Source organism: Macrotis lagotis, chromosome 4 (assembly GCF_037893015.1).
Source record: "Macrotis lagotis isolate mMagLag1 chromosome 4, bilby.v1.9.chrom.fasta, whole genome shotgun sequence".
Taxonomy (NCBI): Eukaryota; Metazoa; Chordata; class Mammalia; order Peramelemorphia; family Peramelidae; genus Macrotis; species Macrotis lagotis.
The window spans coordinates 175,218,829-175,239,155 of record NC_133661.1 but is presented as its reverse complement, the minus strand read 5'-3'; the positions used below and the strand labels follow the sequence as shown (position 1 = coordinate 175,239,155).

At 35.5% G+C, this 20,327-nt stretch overlaps 1 protein-coding gene across 2 annotated transcripts in view; it reads left to right on the top strand.

The window, feature by feature from the left end:
• Positions 1-20,327, top strand: part of GALK2 (galactokinase 2) — a 178,030-nt gene that overhangs the window by 108,924 nt on the left and 48,779 nt on the right. For both annotated transcript variants that reach the window (XM_074234713.1, XM_074234714.1), the window contains 2 exons: positions 15,750-15,848; positions 16,837-16,989. In XM_074234713.1, coding sequence (XP_074090814.1) covers positions 15,750-15,848; positions 16,837-16,989 — 252 coding nt within the window. The remainder of the gene's footprint in view (positions 1-15,749; positions 15,849-16,836; positions 16,990-20,327) is intronic.

The following is a 20,327-nucleotide window of genomic DNA, read 5'->3' as shown; positions in this document are numbered from 1 at the left end:
TCCAATTTTAGAATTGTCTTTGATTATTGTATTAGCATTATATTTCTTGAAATTTAATATTGTGTTTGTAATACTGAAGTATTTACTTTAATTCTAAATAAAAATTTATATTTAATTTTTTATTGCTGGCTTAATATGATTAAGACTTACGTATTCAAAAGAATTTTATTTGAAATAAAGTAATATTCTAGGCTTAGAAACCAAAATGGTAGGTTTATTAACCTTGAAAGATAGTTATTAATCTGCCCTTTTATTGCTCTCAAATTAGAATTAAAATATTTGCAGCTAGAACTTTGCCTTGGGGTTTTTAACATTTCCCATCATGTCAAATATATTTTGTACTCATTTTGTTTATTTTGAGGGTTTTTCTAATATAGAAAAGATAATATCAATCCTCAGTTTTTCAAAAGATTTAAAGCTGTTTTCTTATTTTGATTATTGATCAAATTCAAATTGGTTTCTTTCCTGAAGGAGTCCAAACTCTTAGGTTAGTGCTATTTGTTGTATGTAGATTCTCAAGGGTAGAAAGTGACAGAAGAAACTCTTAGGAAGTAAGGACAGTAAGCTCATTGAAAGTAAGGACTGTTTTAGGTTCCTGGGTTCCTTTATGTTTTTCTACATTATTTCTATAGGATGAGGTTTATAAAGGCTTTCCTATAACCAGATTATGAAGACCTCTGTGAAATTGACCTTAAAAGTAATAATTAAATATGTGTTAACCTTCAGGATTTGTTCTAATAAAAGGCACACTTTAACCTCCAGGGTTTGACCTCAAGAAAAATCAAATCAAATTTAGGAAAATATGCACATTTATTGATATTTCTTAAATTTGCTGATAATACAGGCATATACATGAGGGCTAGACCCCCCCCCCCCCAACTAGAGAACCAGATCCCCAAAATGCAGCTCTGAAAAGAGTTTTCAATACAATTTCATTGCATGACACAAATATGGATAGTAAGTAGAACTTGGGTAATGGCTGGATGAGTTCAGCAACTGATCTTTGACTCAAATGAGCTGAGATTTAGGCAGTAGTCCTTTCACAGAAAGCTGCTATGGGTTTTGGGGGGCACACCTGAATGTGAACATCTGTTTCCCTCCAGCTCCTTAAGACAATGTGGGATTCTTACAGTCCCATGTGCTAGCAACATGTGAGGTGGATGTGTTTTGTGATGAGTTACCCTAGCGATGGGCAAATTTCCGGACCTGGGCCAGTTCCTGTTCCATTAAAAGTCATTTGCCCTTCCTTTGAAGCCTCATGCCAATAGTTTGCTAAGACATTGGCTGGCATTTTGGCATTTATGTCAAGGAGAAGAGATTGTGCAATAACATCTGCCAGATCTTTAGTGTTGCCTTTTATATTTTAACCTTTCTCTCATAAAGTTGTCCTTTAACCCATATCAGTTAAGAGCCTACAATGTATGCCACCAAAATGTATATGCCACTATAGAATTTAGAGATGAAAGTGACTTTAGAGGTTATTTCTCTCTGTTACAGAGCTTGATAAGGACCTGAGGCTCAGAGATGAAATGGCTTAGGATCATGGTTGATGGCATCATAGATTTATAGCTGGAAAGAATGGTGGAGGCCATCAATTTCAACTCCTAAAATTTTGTAGATGAGGACATTGAGACTCATAGACATAAAGTCATTTAGGAAGATGGATTTAGAGATGGAAGGTGTTTTAGATTCATCTAGTCCTCTTCCTTCATTTTATAGAAAAGGATACCAAGCTACAGAGACATAAAAAAGACTAAGTCAGATTTAAGCAGCTGAGCAGGATTTGAACCCAATTTGTTTTTTTTCGAAATCCAATTTTCTTTTCATTGCATGATGTAGTCATTTTAAGAATGTAATATTTTTTATTGTTTTATATTCATTTGGGTTGGGCAAGGTAGAGGTAGATGGATGCTTAGCAAGGGATGGAGAGGCCTCAGAAAAAAATTATTTTCAATTAAAGGGCGGAGTATTAGGATTATTCATTCCTCAGAATCTGATTATAAGATCCTAAGGGCTAATATAAAATCTTACTATTTCTTTTATATTGCCCTCACAGTCTAGAATAGTACTGTATTTGCTTAGTGCTTGTTGAGTAAATGAATGGCATTTCCCATGTTTCCTCTTGCATATTTACTTGGTAGGAGTATGGTCTTTAGGACAGATAAGATAGAGGAAATTAAATGACTTAGAGGGGTGGGGGCATAACTGCAGCTGTGACCCTAAGTGAAATTAGTATTCCCCTCATGAAACCCCTTATTGACTAGAGGCAGTACTTACTGGCATGAAATCTAAGCTCTGTGTTTTAAAAAATGGACCTCTAAGGGATCTTAAGCTTGAATCCATTGAGGGCAGACAGTGTGATTGTTCCAGCAACCTCAGGCTCCACATGGAGTAAAGAGTGAGATCAGAGCAGAAACTCCTTACTTCTTTAATGGACTCTGTAGGAATCTTTGTGGACTTCCTAAAGTATCTGAGAATATGTAGTCTGTCTTCTAGGGAAATTGGGGGTTGAGCTTAGGATCATATTTATAGAGTTTCCATCCTTTGGTCCCTGGGCTTTGGGAGCAGGATCTGACTATAGTATCTCCATTCTCCATTCCAAACTAAAGATAGGAAAAGTCATGATTCCAGAATTCATAGCCCCCTGCCTTGTGTGACTTGGATTTTTTGTTATAACATATGGCACCTCTTATCCCAAATCCAACCTGAAGAATGTGTATAGAATTATAAATTTCCTCCAATGCTGTTTAGTTAAAACTTACTTGAAGTCTCAATCCTCTCTCTAATATTTTCATAATGTTGATTTTCCAATTTTTGTTTAAGGATCTCCAATAATGAAGAACTCTATTATTATTATTGTTATTATTTTGGTGAGGCAGTGGGATTAAGTGACATGCCTAAGGATACACAGCTAGTAAGTGTCAAGTGTCTGAGGCTGAATTTAAACTCAGGTTTTCCTGACTTCAGGCCAGTGTTCTATTCACTATACCACCTACTGGCTCCCCAAACTCATTACCTAACTGAGGTTAGTCTTCTTTGGGATAGCTCCAGTTATTTCTCTGTTCTTATATCCAATTGCTATTCAGGCCATGCTTGGAGAGATCACTTTATCTTAGTTATGTGAGGAGAGGCAGGGAAGGGAGGAGCAAAAGATTCCTTCAAAAAAACCATATTCTGCATGACTTGGTTTGATTTCCAGGATACAAAGCTCTTTATGTATGTTAGAGTGCTGGGAAACTGAAGACTACAAAGGATTTTATGCTCAATGAATCACTCATGGTATAATATTTTAGTGTGTTAGTGGAAGAATTTTAACTAATAATTCATGGTACTTTGCTTGCAAAAACTGCTCTACAGTAACTGGAGTTAAAAGACATGGGTTCAAATGCTCCTTCTGCTGGCTAATTTTTTTAGTTTTTAAAAGATTTTATTTATTTTGAGTTTTACAATTTTTCCCCTAATCTTACTTCCTTCCTGCCACCCCCCACAGAAAGCAATTTGCCGCTCTTTACATTGTTTCCATGGTATACATTGATCCAAATTGAATGTTATGACAGAGAAATTATCCTTAAGGAAGAAACATAAAATATAAGAGATAGAAAAATTGGACAATAAGGTAAGTTTTTTTTTCTAAATTAAAGGTAATAATCCTTGGTCTTTATTCAAACTCCACAGTTCTTTCTCTGTATACAGATGTATTCTCCATTGCAGACAGCCCCAAATTGTCCCTGATTGTGGCACTGATGGAATGAGCGAGTCCATCAAGGTTGATCATCGACCCCATGTTGCTGATAGGGTGTACAGTGTTCTTCTGGTTCTGCTCATCTCACTCAGCATCAGTTCATGTAAATCTCTCCAGGCTTCCCTGTATTCTCATCCCTCCTGGTTTTTAATAGTGTTCCATCACGTACATATACCACAGTTTGCTGAGCCATTCCCCAATTGAAGGACATTCACTTAATTTCCAATTCTTTGCCACCATAAACAGAGCTGCTATGAATATTTTTGTAAAAGTGATGTTTTTACTCTTTTTCATCATCTCTTCAGCGTATAGACCCAGTAGTGGTATTGCTGGATCAAAGGGTATGCACATTTTTGTTACCCTTTGGGTGTAGTTCCCGACGGCTCTCCAGAAAGGTTGGATGAGTTCACAGCTCCACCAATAATGTAATAGTGTCTGAGATTTCCCACAACCCTTCCAACAATGATCATTATCCTTTCTGGTCATTATTGGCCAGTCTGAGAGGTGTGAGGTGGTACCTCAGAGAAGCTTTAATTTGCATTTCTCTAATAAGTAATGCAAATGTTCCCTCTGACACTACTTGTATATCTTTGGGCAATCACTTAACTTTCCTGAGCCTCCGTATCCTCATCTGTCAAATAATGAGATTTCACTAAATGGCCCCTGTGGTCCTTTCCAGCTCTAAACCTTTGAATCCCATGTCTGGAAGTTAGAATATTCATATCTTCATTTTACAGATGAGGAGACTGAGGCTTAGGTCAGAGCTGAATTAGGATCTTTGTCTTGGCTTCACCATTGTGAGAACAGATCCATACTAGGGAAATAAATAATACTTTTGTTTTATTATAGTAAGGAAATTACCTGGTGTATTACCTGGTGTAACTATCTGTCCAGCATCTTTCCTTTCTCCCTGGTCTGTTCACATTGGTTTAATTCCTAGTGTTATTGGCTGGTCAGCTGTCAATTGGACCTAAGGGGTGGGACAGGAATATGATACCTCTGGACTGTCAGTGCTCCATATGAGTGGAGCACTCCCTGGGGAGAGGGAAGGTTCCATTGACTGGGAAAGATGACATTTGGTATTGAGGGACTGAAGGCCAAACCACAGAGGTTGGCAGTCTTGCCTCTTATCCATTATTATTATCATGATTTAAACATTTTAGAAAAGTTGGAGCCAAAACAAGCAATCCTTTAGCCCAGGGACAGACACCAGTCCTTTACAACATGGCCTTGCAGTGGGATTCTTAGTCTCCTTTGGTATTTTGTGGCTGTGACTCTGGTATTATTTCTGTCTGATCCCATTAGTCTAGCCAAAGTTTTGCCTCCTGCTGTCTTGCCACAACAGCTTTTCTTGGATTTCCCATCCTCTCCTCTTCCTCTGCCCCCTCCCCAAATACCCATCAACATCTTAGCACATGTGTGAGTTTTTAAGAAATTTAGACAAGGAAAAGAATTAACTGTACTCTTCCACTTAGGCACATTCTCTGAATGGAAGGCTCTTTGTACCTCCCAAATTCCAGGTTTCTGGCCAATTGGACCATCTTCCCAGACTCCTCCGCCTTTTGGCTGCAGAAGACTAACCAGCATCCCAGCTCCAAAACTGGACTGCTTTGGTTAGAAGGTTCTACTACTTCTGGCAGTAGATTAAGAAGGCTTCCTCAGGAACTGGAAGGGCAGCTGAAGGGTATTGTCTGTTTGGAGTGGGGGAAGCATTTTGGAGGGGATCAGATGCTCAAAGTAAGATATATGTTAAATATTTGTCGAATACTTCAGAATGATTCAGATGAACAAGCATTCATTAAGCATACTTCCTGGGTACCACACACTGTGCTGGAGAAAATAAATATCATGTGGCCCCTATATGGTCTAGCAGGAAACCATGAGCTATATATAAGGACAAAATACAAAATAAATTAAAATATAAATGCATATATTTACTATAAAGTGATATAATCACATTTGTGTGAAAGACCAGTTTCAACTAAGTCAATCAGGAAAATCTTCAGAGTGAGCCTTTAAGGATAGATATAATGACTACAGCTATAGGATTTTTGGTGGGGAATGGAGAGGGGCAGCAAGGACATCTCAGGGTTAGGGAAGTTCAAGCAGAAATTTATTGAGGTAAGAAAATTGGTTAGGGATCATCAGTTTTCTTTACTTACTGGTCTCTGTTTTTTATCTTCCCTTTGGTAGTTATAGTCTTAAAGATGACATTTCATGAACTTCTCCCTTCCCTTAGTTCCCTTCATAGGAACACATATCCCAGAGAATAGAGTGTGCCAGATCTCTTCCAGAAGAGATCTTTTCTTTTTTTCTCTATTTTCTCTTTCAGCCTAGGACACATGGGTTTTCTGTATATGTTTTTGTGACATTGCCTTAGCTTAGATTTTTTTTGCATGTAGAATTGAACAGATTTTTTAGAATTCATTCTCAAATACTTTTATTTTCATTGCTGAGTCTTTCTAGGTCCCATTTCTTTTGTAATCCTTGCAACTTTTCCTCTTTTCTCTTTCTTTTGTACCCCATATTCCTTTCATAACTATTCTTTGGTATCCAAGCTAACTTTTCAGGGCCAAACTAGCAAGCATGATTTTTTTTTTTTCTGTGCTTATTTTGGGCTGCCTCCGGGTTAACTCACAGTGTTCCCTGACGGCTCATCTTGAGGTAAGATGTGTCATCAGCTTTAAGGGAAAATGAAATGCAAACACAAGGGAGGCATCATTTTTGTGGTTTGGGGACATGTAGAGAAAAAAAGACCTTTCTTCCTCAGAATATGCCCAGGGGACCTGCAACTTAAAACTTGGACACTGACTATTTCTAAAACGGAATTAAACCCTGGTAATCTTTTGGGGACTATTGTGGGAGCTGCCTTATTAGAAAAGTAACCCATTTTTGGCTGGGTCCCACCTGATTGTTCCAAATTCCTAAAATTAGGATCTCAAGTCGCTTGTATGTTATACATAGCAACCGGGTTTTAATAAAGGTATGTTGAATTTAGAGTCTGAACCTGGGGCAAATATACTTCCAGAGAATTGGGAGAGAAGAGGGCCTATTATCTAATGTGGGAGATGTTGAATTAAGCAAAGTCATTGGAAGTGTATGCTTTTTTAAAAAACCTTCTTCATACCTAGAACTTTTTGTCATGAATGCCTCTTTTATTTGACATTGCTTGCAGCAGTGTGCTTTGTTTATATTTTCCACAGCTTTTGTGTTTGTGGATGACATCTCCTCATTGTAGATTTCTTTGCCAACAAAATTTATCCAGTTTGTAGAATTGATTCCTAAGTACTCCTTTCATCATTTCTTTTTCTATCAACCTTCCCACTATGTCTTAATAATTTTAGCCTTTTTTTCTTGTATACAAAGGAACATAAAACCACAGGACTTTTAGATCATTTAGTTCAGAGATTTTTAACCTTTTTGTTGGATAGACACCTTTGGTAGATAGCCTATGAATACTGAATAATGTTTTTAAATGTATAAAATAAAATGAATAGGAGTACAAGGAAATCAATTAAATTTGAATATTATTATAAAATATTTTTTAGAAAGTTCAGAGACCTCAGCTTTATGAACCCCTTGTATTTTAGCTCCTTTATTTTACAGACGAAAAAACTAAGGCCCTTAGAGGTTGTGATATGTACATGTATCCTTTGTTCTAATTAATAATCTTTCCAAACTATCCCTTCTCATTTTTCTAGGGGCAAATTGAGGGGGTTCAACCTACCTTATTTCTTCTTTCTTTTCTTTCTTTTTTTTTTTTGCAAGTCAATGAAGTTAAGTGACTTGCCCAAAGTCTTTGCTTACAACTAAGAAGTATCAAGTGTCTGAGGCTGGATTTGAATTTAGTTGCTTCTCCAGGACTGTTGCTCTATCCATTGCATCATCTAGCTGCCCCACCTTATTTCTTGAGAGAAGTTGTTAGATCGTGGGATCTAGAGATGGAAGGGACCTAAGAGTAGCCAATATCAACAATATCAACATTAAATTAGTCTTTCAATGAGTGACAGTCTTTATATAGTTAGATTTATGGTGGCTAGGTTGCTAATTGCCTATCACATACTTAGTCTGCCACTGAGGAAAGCTACTATTTGATAGATCATTGTAGTATGAGAATCCTTCTAGATGGGATTAGTGCTTTTTATACTTACCAAAAATCCTATAAACCTTCATCCTGCTACCAACCACTCTTATGTGTGCTATATAACATAAACTCTCTAGGTCTCATTTGTCTCATCCATAAAATGAGGGGATTAGATATCTGATGAATGTGAACAATTTATTACCACATTATTGAGACCATTGAGACATGAGAGCATAATCATTAGCAATTATTTATAAAAAAAAGACCTAATTTGGGGAAGACTTAGAGAAATATAAATACTTCAGAGTAGTTGGGTACTTCATTCTCTGATTAATCTAACTCTGGTATTTCTTCACACACTGATCTTCCCATACTGGCAAATGAATGTTGCTTATTTAAATATCCAGTTTGACCACAGGTAGTTTCCCATAGTTCTCAGGAGGAAAGGGACCTTGGAAGTGGGACTGCTAACCAAATTAACTGCTCTTAGAGTTGATAAGTGTCTAGTTTCTCCTTACTTCCTAAAGAGCAAAGAGACAGTTTGCATTCTTAAATGATCTCTAGACTGTCATGTTTGAAAGAGGGGTTAGGGTGGAGTGGAGCTTTGATGAAGGTTGGCATTGTAAATTCTCAAAGGACTTAGGTGGAAGGAGGGGTGCTGGATTGAATTCAGTTTTCTTTATTAAACAAGGTTTAAAATAACTGAGCAAGGAACAGAAGACAAGGGAGAGCCCCTTCTTATTAAAGAATTGCTGTTCTTGCCCCAGGGTTCTCAGTCTATAAGCTATACAGTGAGGAAAGACCTGGTATTTCCAGGTCACCTCAAAGCCCTCACCTGCATCAGGAAGAGAAAGATTCCTTTGTCCTTTGCTGAATGGCTTTGGGTCTGCTGTGGTGCATGGTTAATGGAAATCTGAAATCTCCTTGATGTTCTCTTGAAAAGATTTCTTTTCCACACTTTTGCTAATGTGTTCCCAAGAACTCTGTTATCCATGTGGAATTTATTGCACATTTGATATAGCTTAAGTAGTAGTTGAGTAACTAAGGGAATCATTTCCTAGGGCTTTTTTCCCCCCTCTTTTTTTGTAAGCTACTTATTGGCTATAGAAATGTGAAAACACTTTATATTATTGTAATCTGTGTCCCTTTGGATTGAGTGGGGAAGTGGATAGGTGCATATACTTCATTTACAACTATATACTGTTTAATGTCATTTAAATGTCATCTTTAGATGGTTATCTTATTTCAATCCACATGACTTCTACATTTTCTGTGTAAGAAGTGGAATCAGGTCCAAATTTGTTTTTGGTCAAAAACATGCATTTCTTTTATGCCATTCTTGGAATGTACACATTCTTCATCTTTACCTCTTAGAATCCTTATCTTCTTTCAAGGATCGTTTGAGATATCTTCTCTATGTATGTTTCCCTGATCTCCTCAGCTATTAATATGGTTATTACATATTACATGTGGTTATTAAAAATGCCAAACTTATGTTGATAATAAGTTATTGATTTAGAAAAAGGAAAATGAATAGAGGAAAGGACATGAAGAATGACTACAATAATTTAATGTGGAATTTTAAGTGCCATAAATCATTTCCTCAGGTATTCCTAAAACTTTCCTTTTTTTCCCTTCGCTCCTTGCTTTGTATTATATTTATATATGTGTCTGTCATTTCCCTTATAGAATTTAAATTCCTTGAAGGCTAGGGTCATTTGCTTTTTTTTATTTATATCATCACTACATGTCACAATTCCTTGAAAGCAATGGATAATTAATAGATATTAACTGAATTGAAAGAAAATTTTGATTCTGTCTTACTTTTGTGTGTGTGTGTGTGTGTGTGATTCTTTCATATTGTTTGACTATGCAGATTTTACTTTTGTTAATTGAAGATTTTAATGGGAAGAAAGGGATTCTTCCTTGACTTGTCAGCTTAGTAGGAAGAATTCTGAATATGAAGTCAAGAGACTTGGTTTCAAATTCCAGTTCTGGAAACTTAATATTTGTGTAACTACGAATGAGTCATTTAGTCTTTTGGAGTCTTTGTTCCATCATTTGTAAAATGGAGATTATCACAAATATGTAGTCATATATATATATATATATATATATATATATATATATATATTATACATATATATATATGCTAGAATCATGGGGCTGTGGTTCAGGAAACATTTTATGAACTTAAAAGCACTGTATAAATTTGACTTGTTTCCTTGCATGTTAATTTAATTTTATTTTTTATTCATAATGTTCTTAGTCTTTTTTTAAGAGTTTATTTATTTTGAGTTTTACAATTTTACCCCCGTTAGTGCTTCCCTCCCTCCACCCCTACCCCCACCCCCACAGAAAGCATTCTGTTAGTGTTTAAATTGGTTTCATGTTATACATTGATGTCAGTTGAACGTGATGATAGAGAAATCATATCCTTAAGGAAGAAAAATAAAGTATGATATAGTAAAATTATATAATAATATAATTTTTTTTTCTGATTTGATGGTAATTGTCTTGGGGCTTTGTTCAAAATCCATAATTCTTTCTCTGGATATGGATGGTATTCACCATTGCAGATAGCTCAAAATTGTTTCTGCTTGTTGCACTGATGGGATGTGCAAGTCCATCAGGGTTGATCATCACCCCCCCCCCCCCGCATGTTAATTTTAGGGGGAGAATTCGTCATCTTATATCTCTATCTTTCGATTTCTCTTTGTATAGGTAACTTTTTTATGTGCCAACTATATGATTTCTCATTCAAAATATTTAACTTAATTGCTTTGTGGTCTGTTTTTTCTTGTGCCCTTAATAGAAATAATTTTGTCCTTTCCTTCTCAATTTTCCTTCCCCTATTTTCCCATTGTCTACTCTTCTTTCTTCTTGCATCAGAATAACTGGGTCATTACCTGTCTCGCCATGAAAGGTCAGAATTAAATTTCAGGCATGATATTAAGTCAGCTTTCTTTGAGGAAAGAAAGAACAGCAAAAAATGAAATTGCTTATATTTTAACAGGAAATGACTTATTACTCATGGTGAGCATTATACCCAATGGTGTACTCTCAGACCCTTGACTTTTTAAAGCAAAGATTTTGATTAAAGCAAAACTAGAGGAAAGAATAAAAATGAATAAAAATAAAAATGCCAAACTTATGTTGGTAACAAGTTATTGATTTAGAAAAAGGAAAATGAATAGAGAAAAGGGCATGAAGAATGATTAAAATAATTTAATAAAGAATTCTAAGTGCCATAATTAATAATTGTAACAGGGAGATCAAGACAGTTGAAAGATTACCTTGATTTACTTACCATTTACTTACAATGAGCAATAGACATTTGGAATATAAATTTGTTTGAAATGTAATATAGAGGAGAATGAGTAGAATTTGTCTCATAAAAACATCAAGAAGCTATGAAGGGAAAAACCAGTTTAAAAAACAGTTGGTCAATGTCATCCAAAAGACATTTCTGGATGAGATTGCCAGGAGCACAACAAATAGATTAAAAAAAAGTTTGCAGATATTTATATAATTTTTTTATGCAAATCATCTTGCTTATATTTTTACATCATACTCTCCAATGGGGTCCACAGACTTAAAAATTTTTTAATAACTTTTAAAATGTAATTGATTTTTCTTAAGCCTATATATTTTATTTTAGATATTTAAAAATATAATGTTAAAGGGATTCAGGACCTCCCAAAAAAGGTTACAAACTGATCCAGAGAAAGTAAAAGTGAACCTCAAGGACAAAAGAAATATGGGAGAGTCAAATTGAACTTGACCAAGTGTATACAGAAGAGGTCCTTGCTTACATCAGCATTGTTTTAAGGATATTGGGGAAATGATTCTTAAGGTTAGAAGAGGGAATATGTCCAAAGTTATGGAAAAATCTTGAACACTCCACAAACAGTGACCAAAAGAACATCAACAACTATCTACCTATATCTACACTTTGAATGTTATGACTATTGGTTGAGAGCTGGAGAAGGCTTAAAGAGGTTATTTAGTTCAAGCTTCTCTGTAACTTTTCCTATCTATATAAATTTTTTTTTTCTGAGAAAGGTCTAAACATACATAGAGAACACATCTTTGACAAGGGTATTAAATTGGAGTGACGAGGCTTTCAAAAGCAATATTCAATAGTAGATATATATATGCAGTCACACAATTGAATGAAAGATATAAAGAATGGAAGATCCTACTTTATTGTTTCCTATCTATTAGGAAAAAAATTGGCTCTAAAGCAAAACTGTCTCAAAGGCATGTTTGCCACAAGGTGTCGCCCATGCATATTCCAAAATTAAGCAAAATTCTTTTTAAGATATAACAGAAATAAATTCTTTTGATGACCCTCTAATTATTAATATCAGATAAGACAAAAAAAGGAGAGAGGAAAGGGGGGAATACATATACACACTCATATTCAGTATATATACATACATATTTACCAGAGGTGTTTATAGTTATCAGAGGAAATCTCTTGCAGCCTTAAAGGAATTCCTCATAAATCATGAGGTCCCTAGAGGCTCTTGTTTGCAGATGACATATCTCTGAAAAATTGTATAGCCTCTTAAATACAATTAATAATTACTCCAAAGACTTTTATCTAATTTCATTGGGGGTGAGAAGAGTGCAAGGCAAGAAGAGCAAACAGATGAAGAATGCCTGTTACCCAGGTTATGATATAGGTATATGTACAATCTATAGAACTCTCAGTTAATTTGATTTGCATATAACTTATTATTAGTGAATAGCATTTTGTATGGTTGTTAATAGTTTGCAGTATTTCTTTTAAGAACAATTTGTTCATATCCTTTGATTGTTTAATGAGGAGTGACTTTTGGGACTCTGGTGACAAGATGGCATAGTGGATAGAACAATAGTACTTAAAAGCTCTTAGCACAATGATCAGCACATAGTAGATCCTTTAATATTGTTGTTATTATTACTATATAACAATATTATTTAGCTGAATCATGGAACATGAGAACTCTCAAGCATTTGAATTCAAGATCATTCTTGAATATAGAGAAATGCACAGTGGGCTTGAACAGGTTGTAACACTAGTACAAATCAGTAATTATGAAGAAAAATTGATATAAATTATGCCTTTAAACATACATGATATCAAAAGAAATTGGGCTCGTCATTTGGCAAGAATGACAGATAGGTGATGTACAGTATACTTCATTGGCATCTTTGAGATTTGGAGAGAAAAAGATCCCCAATATATTAGGTGTGCTCTCTCTATGGCAGTTATGGGAGGATGTGGGAAAGAATTAGGCAGAATAGGTAGGCATGGATAGATTGTGGTCAATTTACATTGTTGGATGATATACCCACATTAATGAAATCACAGGTCCATTGGCATTTTGGAGTGATGAAGCAAGCCTTGCAAATGTCTCTCAATCATTTAGTAACTGATATTCCAGAAGCTCTTAAGCACCCAAAGATATAAAAGTAGAGTTAGCTTAAGTGCTCAAAGTTTTACTATCATTATCATTTATCAAAGTCCATTTTATAATTAATAATTATAACTCCTGGACTTATATAGATTTTTTTTTATGAGCACTCCAAATGACCTTCATAGCAGTCATTGTCCCAACAATCTGAGTGATGGGAACTGATTCCCATTTTGCAGATGATGAAAGTGAGGCTGAAAGTGTGTGACTTTCTTAGGATTACACAGCTAATAAGTGTCTGAGGCTGGATTTGAATTTAGGTCTTTCTGACTCCCAGACCAATGCTTGTATCCACTGCTCCACCTAACTCCTTTTAGTCTCATTTATACTCATATAAACTTGTCCATTGCTGCCTTACAAAGAAAAACTGGGTTTCATAGAAGGTAAGCCAATTCATCCAGTGTCTATCTGTCTCTGTCTCTGTCTCTGTCTCTCTCTCTCCCCCCCCTTCCTTCTGTCTGTCCGTCCGTCTATCCATCCATCCATTCTGTTTATCTGTCTGTCTGTCTGTCTGTCTGAGTAGTAGTAGATGACAAGCAGAATAGACTCCACCAGAGGTTATGGAAGTAGAATTAAGATTGGGAGAAGAGTGAACAAAAATGATAAAGAAAAATCAATATCTAGATGTCTGTTAAGTATGAAATCTGAGGTGTTGAAAAAAGATAGATGACTGTTTGACTAAACAGGAATTAACCTTTGTGGTATCCATACTAGATCAGCAAATAAGAATATTTAGAGGACCAGTCAACTGTCCATGAATCATCTTCCTTTACTAAAGCTTTGGGTTTTTTTTTTTAATTGGATTTGCTTCCATTTCTTTCTTTGCTACTTCTTATTTTCCATTCCTTAACCTATCATCTGATATGAATATGTTGGTATAGCCTTCATCTGATTCAGTCACTACCTTCTGACCATAGTCTTAAGTTTTTATCTATTTTGCCAAATTGACCAGAACTCAGATCATTGTTAGGAGACTGATGATGATGATGCAAAATTGTACTGATAACATGTGTAGTATGTTGTTTGCTTTAAAACGAATGATGATGATGATGATGGTATATACCTGATATTAGACAAAAATACTGAATACCCATGTGTATCTAGAGTAGAAGGATACCTACCTAGTTCTTATAACAAAATAGGGATCTGTTGTTACTGATGAAAATCTCTTTTATTAATCGCTTTTTAGATTTTTTTTTTCCTGCAAGGCAAACGGGGTTAAGTGGCTTGCCCAAGGCCACACAGCTAGGTAATTATTAAGTGTCTGAGACCGGATTTGAACCCAGGCACTCCTGACTCCAAGGCTGGTGCTTTATCCACTACGCCACCTAGCCGCCCCTTATTAATCACTTTTTAAAGATTGTGGAAGACTAGATCATGTCAGGTTATGTATGTAATTTACAAATATTACCAATTAATGATGTAATAAGAGATACAAAAAAGGTAACTTTTCTAAAACTCTTCCTTTGGAGATGACATTTGAAGAGGTTGTTTGTTGAACTTTTGGTGAAAAACTTACTTACAAATTTCCAATTGGGCACAATATTGGATGTATTTACTTCTTGTAAAGTGCTTCACAACAATTTTTATGTTCTTTCCTTAAATGAGGTTTTTTTTTTCATTTCTTGAGTTCATTCCACTGTTGCTGGAAAAAAATTAAGGATTTTCTTTGGATATTTCCTATATTATTCTTTGTAAAGTATCTTTGTAAAGTGGTAACCAAAGAAATTTTTTTTAAGTTGAAATGCTTCCATTGAAAGTCTTTCTTGATGTGTCAGCCAATGTTAGCTGACCTTTGAAAGTTCTGAGAGTAGAGTAGCTACTTTAACAAAGTTCACCAAGTTCATCAATTCAATACATATTTATTAAACATGCATTATATATTTTATTAAATTTATTAAATCATTTATTAAACATCTATTTTAATGGTTAGTATGCAAATTAAGCTTTTAGATGTCTTGTTTCATTATCATATCCTTGATTATTAACATTTTAGATTTTTCTTGTCTTTATTTTCTACATTTCAACCAAAAGTCTACATTGGGCATTGGTACAAAAATCATAGTTACAACCTTCACAAAACTAATTATGTAAATAGACACTGATTATTTTGTACATACACTGCTAGAAAAGTACTGTATTGTATTCATTTTGCACAATACAACATTGGGCACATTCAGTAATTGTTTGTAGACCCTTAAGAAGCCAACTTTTTATTCATATGATTAGACTAATTTTAATGGTTTATTGGATTCATACGCACAGTGTTACCCAACTGAAACAGAGCAAAATAGATGTGACTTTACTGATGTTACAACTTTTTTTTTTTGCAAAGACTTTTCAATTATTTTGTGGAGTCTCAGGGTTCCATAGAATAGTTTGATAAATTCTGATACATAAGGGAAGGGGGGGGCATATTTCTTCTTTATTTATAGTATAAATTAATTTTTGCCTCCAGATAGAACTGGCGGAAATCTGTACCAAGAGTGAACATTATATTGGCACTGAAGGAGGAGGCATGGATCAGTCCATATCATTTCTTGGAGAGGAAGGAAAGGTAGGTGACAGTGAACTGTTTGGAAATATCTGTGAGACTCAAAGAGAGAAAAGGTATTGACGTATCCAAGATGTTTAGTCACAGATCAATCAGACCTATTCTTTCAAGCTTTCCTAAACTTTTCCAGCAATATTGTTTCTCAAGCTCATCTTCAATAAAACCTTCCAGTATCACTATTTTACCTCTCAAATTCTTGATTTAGTTTTCTTTCTGTCTCTTATACTTTAATGAACTTACTTTAGTTTACTTTCCCAGTTGGCATTTCTCTTTTTCTTTTATACCTATTTTCCTTCATTGTCTAGTTTCTGTAGAGATTTCTCAATTCTCTATTTTGTCTGAAATAGCTCCCTAAATCTCTCCATCTCATATTCTTTCCAAATTCTGTTGTTGGTTTTTAAACTCAAATGTTAGTTCCTTTACCACATGTATTCATAATTTTTCTTTCTATAATTGACTCTTTAGTAGTATTTCTCTGTATACATTTTGAGACTTAGACTGTGGGGAAGAAAATGTTGACAGTCAGCCAGAAGTAGATTCTTATGTTGGTTGCCACTTCCCCTTGGCCATCAGCTTCTTCAAACAGAGTAGAACTTTTTGATTACTGTCCAACACTGCCCACTTCCAAAATAGATGCAGTTCTCAGTATAACTTCCTACAGGTTTGGCTGTTCTTCAAGAACACCTGGATTATTTCTTATTTAATAAATCTTATTGAAATGTGTTGCTTGAATTCAGATTTCCAAAGCCCTGGGCATAGAAGAGGAGGGGATTTTCTTCAGCATAAAGACTTTCCTTGAACTGTTCAATAAGAAGAATTAAATGGCAGGTTTGAAGACAGTGATCCTGAACTCCATATAACTGGGTTATTTGGTTTGTCCAGCCTGGGTAATTAGTCAGCCAAGCTTGGGAGAAGACTTTGAAAGAATCTCTTTTGGAAATGAGCCTGAACCATTTCTATATTTTAATATGACATTTTTTTCTTTCAAAAGGCCAAGTTAATAGAGTTCAATCCCCTGAGGGCAACTGATGTCCAACTTCCAAGTGAAGCAAGTTTTGTGATTGCTCACAGTTGTGTTGCACTGAACAAGGCAGCAACTTCTCATTTCAATACTCGGGTGATGGAGTGTCGACTGGCTGCAAAGGTAATAAACTGTAAATTCTTGGCAAATGTAGTGCAGATTTCATGCAGATCTGTTGGTTCCATCACTCCCCATGATCCTATTTGTTCTGATACCATATATTCTAGTAATGCTACCAGAAGTACAAATAAGATTTTGCACTTAGAGGACAAAATGTTGGAACTAAATCCTACTTGTTCTCTGGTATTCCTCACCAGTCTTCCATTACAATAATCTTCCTACCACTCATAAATATTACCTGAGTTAGGCCTAGCCCCTCTACCCAGCTCCTACTCTATTAAGACCGTCTTACTGCTTTGTCACACTTGGCTTTCCCTAATGTTCCCAGAATGTAGAATTTCCTATAGAATAGAGGAGGGTAAGATTCCCAATCATGTGGGCTCTATGGAGGAATCAGATAGATGAAATAGTGATGGATTTAAGTTCTGCACTGATGGAGTGCTTAATACCCATGTCAGTGAACTCTTAGATCCACTGAAATATCATTTTAGCTTAGTGAGTACAAATTAAGATTTCTTAGAAAAGTATGGTTACTGATCCTAGAGCCAGATATCCTAGAGAATGAAGTCAAGTGGGCTTTGAGAAACCTTGCTATTAATAAGGTTAGTGGAGGTGATGGAATTCCGGTCTATTTAAAATCCTAAAAAAATGATGCTGTTAAAGGGCAGGACTCATTATGACAATGAATTTGGAAAGCTCAACAATGGCCACTGAATTGGAAAAGATCTGTTTTTGTCCCAAACTTAAAGAAGGGCAATGCTAAGGAATCTTCAACTCGATAATTGTACTCATTTCACATGCTAGCAAAGTTATGCTTAAGGTTCTGTTAGCTAATTCTTTCAGCATTATGTGAACCAAGAATTTTGAAGAGGCATAAAAACTAGAGATCAAGTTATCAACATTCATTGGATTACAGAGAAAGCAAGGGAATTCTTGGAAAAAATACCTACTTTACTTTGTGGATCATAACAAAATGTGTCAAGTCCTCAAAGAGATGGGAATGGGAATACCAGATTGTCTTGCTTGACTCCTAAGGAGCCTGCATGTTTGTCAAGAAGCAACAGTTAGAACCTAACATGGAATAACTGATTGTTTTAAGATTGGAAAAGGAGAACAAAAATGATGTAGATTGTCACCTTATTTATTTAACTTATATGTAGATACATGATGTCTGGATAAATCAAAAGATGGAATTAGGATTATTGGAAAAAAAACTCAAATATGCAGATGATACCTTTCTGATGGCAGAAAGTAAAGAATAATTAAGAAGCTTCCTAATGAAAATGAAAGGGGAGAATGTCAAAGCTAGCTTGAAGCTGAACATCAAAAAAACTAAGATCTTGACAACTGTTCCCATTCCCTCCTGGTAAATAGAGGGATTAAAAAATGGAAGCAGTTTCAGATATTATGTTCTTGAGCTCAAAAGATCACTGCAGACTGTGATTGCAGCCATGAAATTAAAAGACTCTTACTCCTTAGAAAGAAAACCATAGAAAATCTGGACAGCATACAAAACAGCAGAGACATCACCTTGCTGATAAAGATTCATATAGTGAAAGTTATAGTTTTTCCAGTAGTAATGTATGACTGTGAGAGTTGGACCACAAGGAAAGGTAAATACCACAGAATCAGTGCTTTTGAATTGTGGTGCTAGAGAAGACTTTGGGGAGTCCTTTGGAAAACAAGGAGATCAAATCAGTCAATACTTAAAGAAATTAATTCAAGCTTTGCATTGGAAGAAGTTCAAACACTGAGGCTGAAGCTTAAATACTTTAGCCATATATGGAGTAGACAGGATTCATTGGAAAAGATCCTCATGCTGAGAAAGATTGAAGGCAAAAGGATGAAAAGGATATATGGATATATAGTGTCATATATATATGACATATATATGTCATATATATATGAAATGGATATATAGTGTCATTTCACAAATGTGAAATTGCATAGACTTTGAGAGGTGGTCAAAGATACAGGGGGCTGGTGTGGTCCATGGATCATAAAGAGTCAAATATGACTGAACAACCAAACAACCAAAGCAACTAAGAAATTATTACTTGGAACCAGGAGGACCTACCTAAGACTAGCTTTGGTAATTGACCATGGGCAAGTCAGTTAACCTCTTTTGACCTTAGTTTTCTCATCTTGAAAAGCAGAAGATAGGACACAATGGCCTTTAAGGTCCTTTCTAGCTTTTAATCTTAGGGCCATATTAGAGCTGGAAGGGACCTTTTTTTTTTTTTGGCAAGGCAATGGGGTTAAATGGCTTGCCCAAGGTCACACAGCTAGGTAGAAGGGACTTTTGAGACCATCAAGATCAATCTCCTCATTTTGCAGATAAAGAAATTTTGAATCTCAGAGAAGGAAAATGAGTTGCCCAGGGTGTCTGAGGTTGGAATTGAATTATCATGCCACATAATGTTGGTATTAAATGTTGGCGACTTATTTATACTATTAGAGAAAGAAAGTTTTTTTCTTATCTTATCCAAATGTTGAATGGAGAACAACTTAGAAGAAATCAAATGTAGCATTGGACCCATAAGTGGCAAACTCTCTCACTGACACTTTGTCCTTGAGAAACAGTAATCTTACTTGTTTCTCTCATCTGCAAATCATCTTACTGTCTCCATAACAAAATTTCAAAGGGTCTCAAGTGACTTTCCCTGTTCCAAACTTTGAATTGTGTGCTGCTCAATTGCTTATAGGAAATTATAGTCGATCTTGAGGGCATGTGGTAGATTTCATTGGTAATTGAAATGCACACCAAATTGGCTGTGTGGACCTTCCAGATGAAAGCTAAGTGGACAATTTGGCTAACCATTAGCAAATTGCGGATGTAGTTGGATTGAGTGTGAAATTCTGTAAGTCAGTGCCTCTGTGTGCAGATCAATCACACATAGGAAAGGAGAGACTAGCTTTTGAAAACTGAGCCCTGGAGCCATTTACCTTGAATCTTATATATCCAGAGCTATAGGCTCTGTTTCCCTGGAGTGGATGTCTGGGAAAATGACTTCTGGGACAAGGAATTGGTACTTGGGTGTTAAATAATGGAGAGAATCAGCACTAAGATATCATTTTTGACATGTCTGAACAAGTAAGGCTTAAATTTCTGGGCCAGGTTTACTCTAAGATTCTCTAATGCTTTTCCTTGCTTCTTCATGGTTATTTCCAAATTTGAAGAAATTACTTCTAGGATTTAAACTGTGGTATGAACTTCTGTGAGTAGATTGACTTGGAATCCATTGCATCATTTTGTTGAGTTCAGGAATCATGTTGGGACAGACCATTAGTCTTTGGGACTGTCAACATGCCTAAGCAGCATCTATTACAAGAGCCTGTAT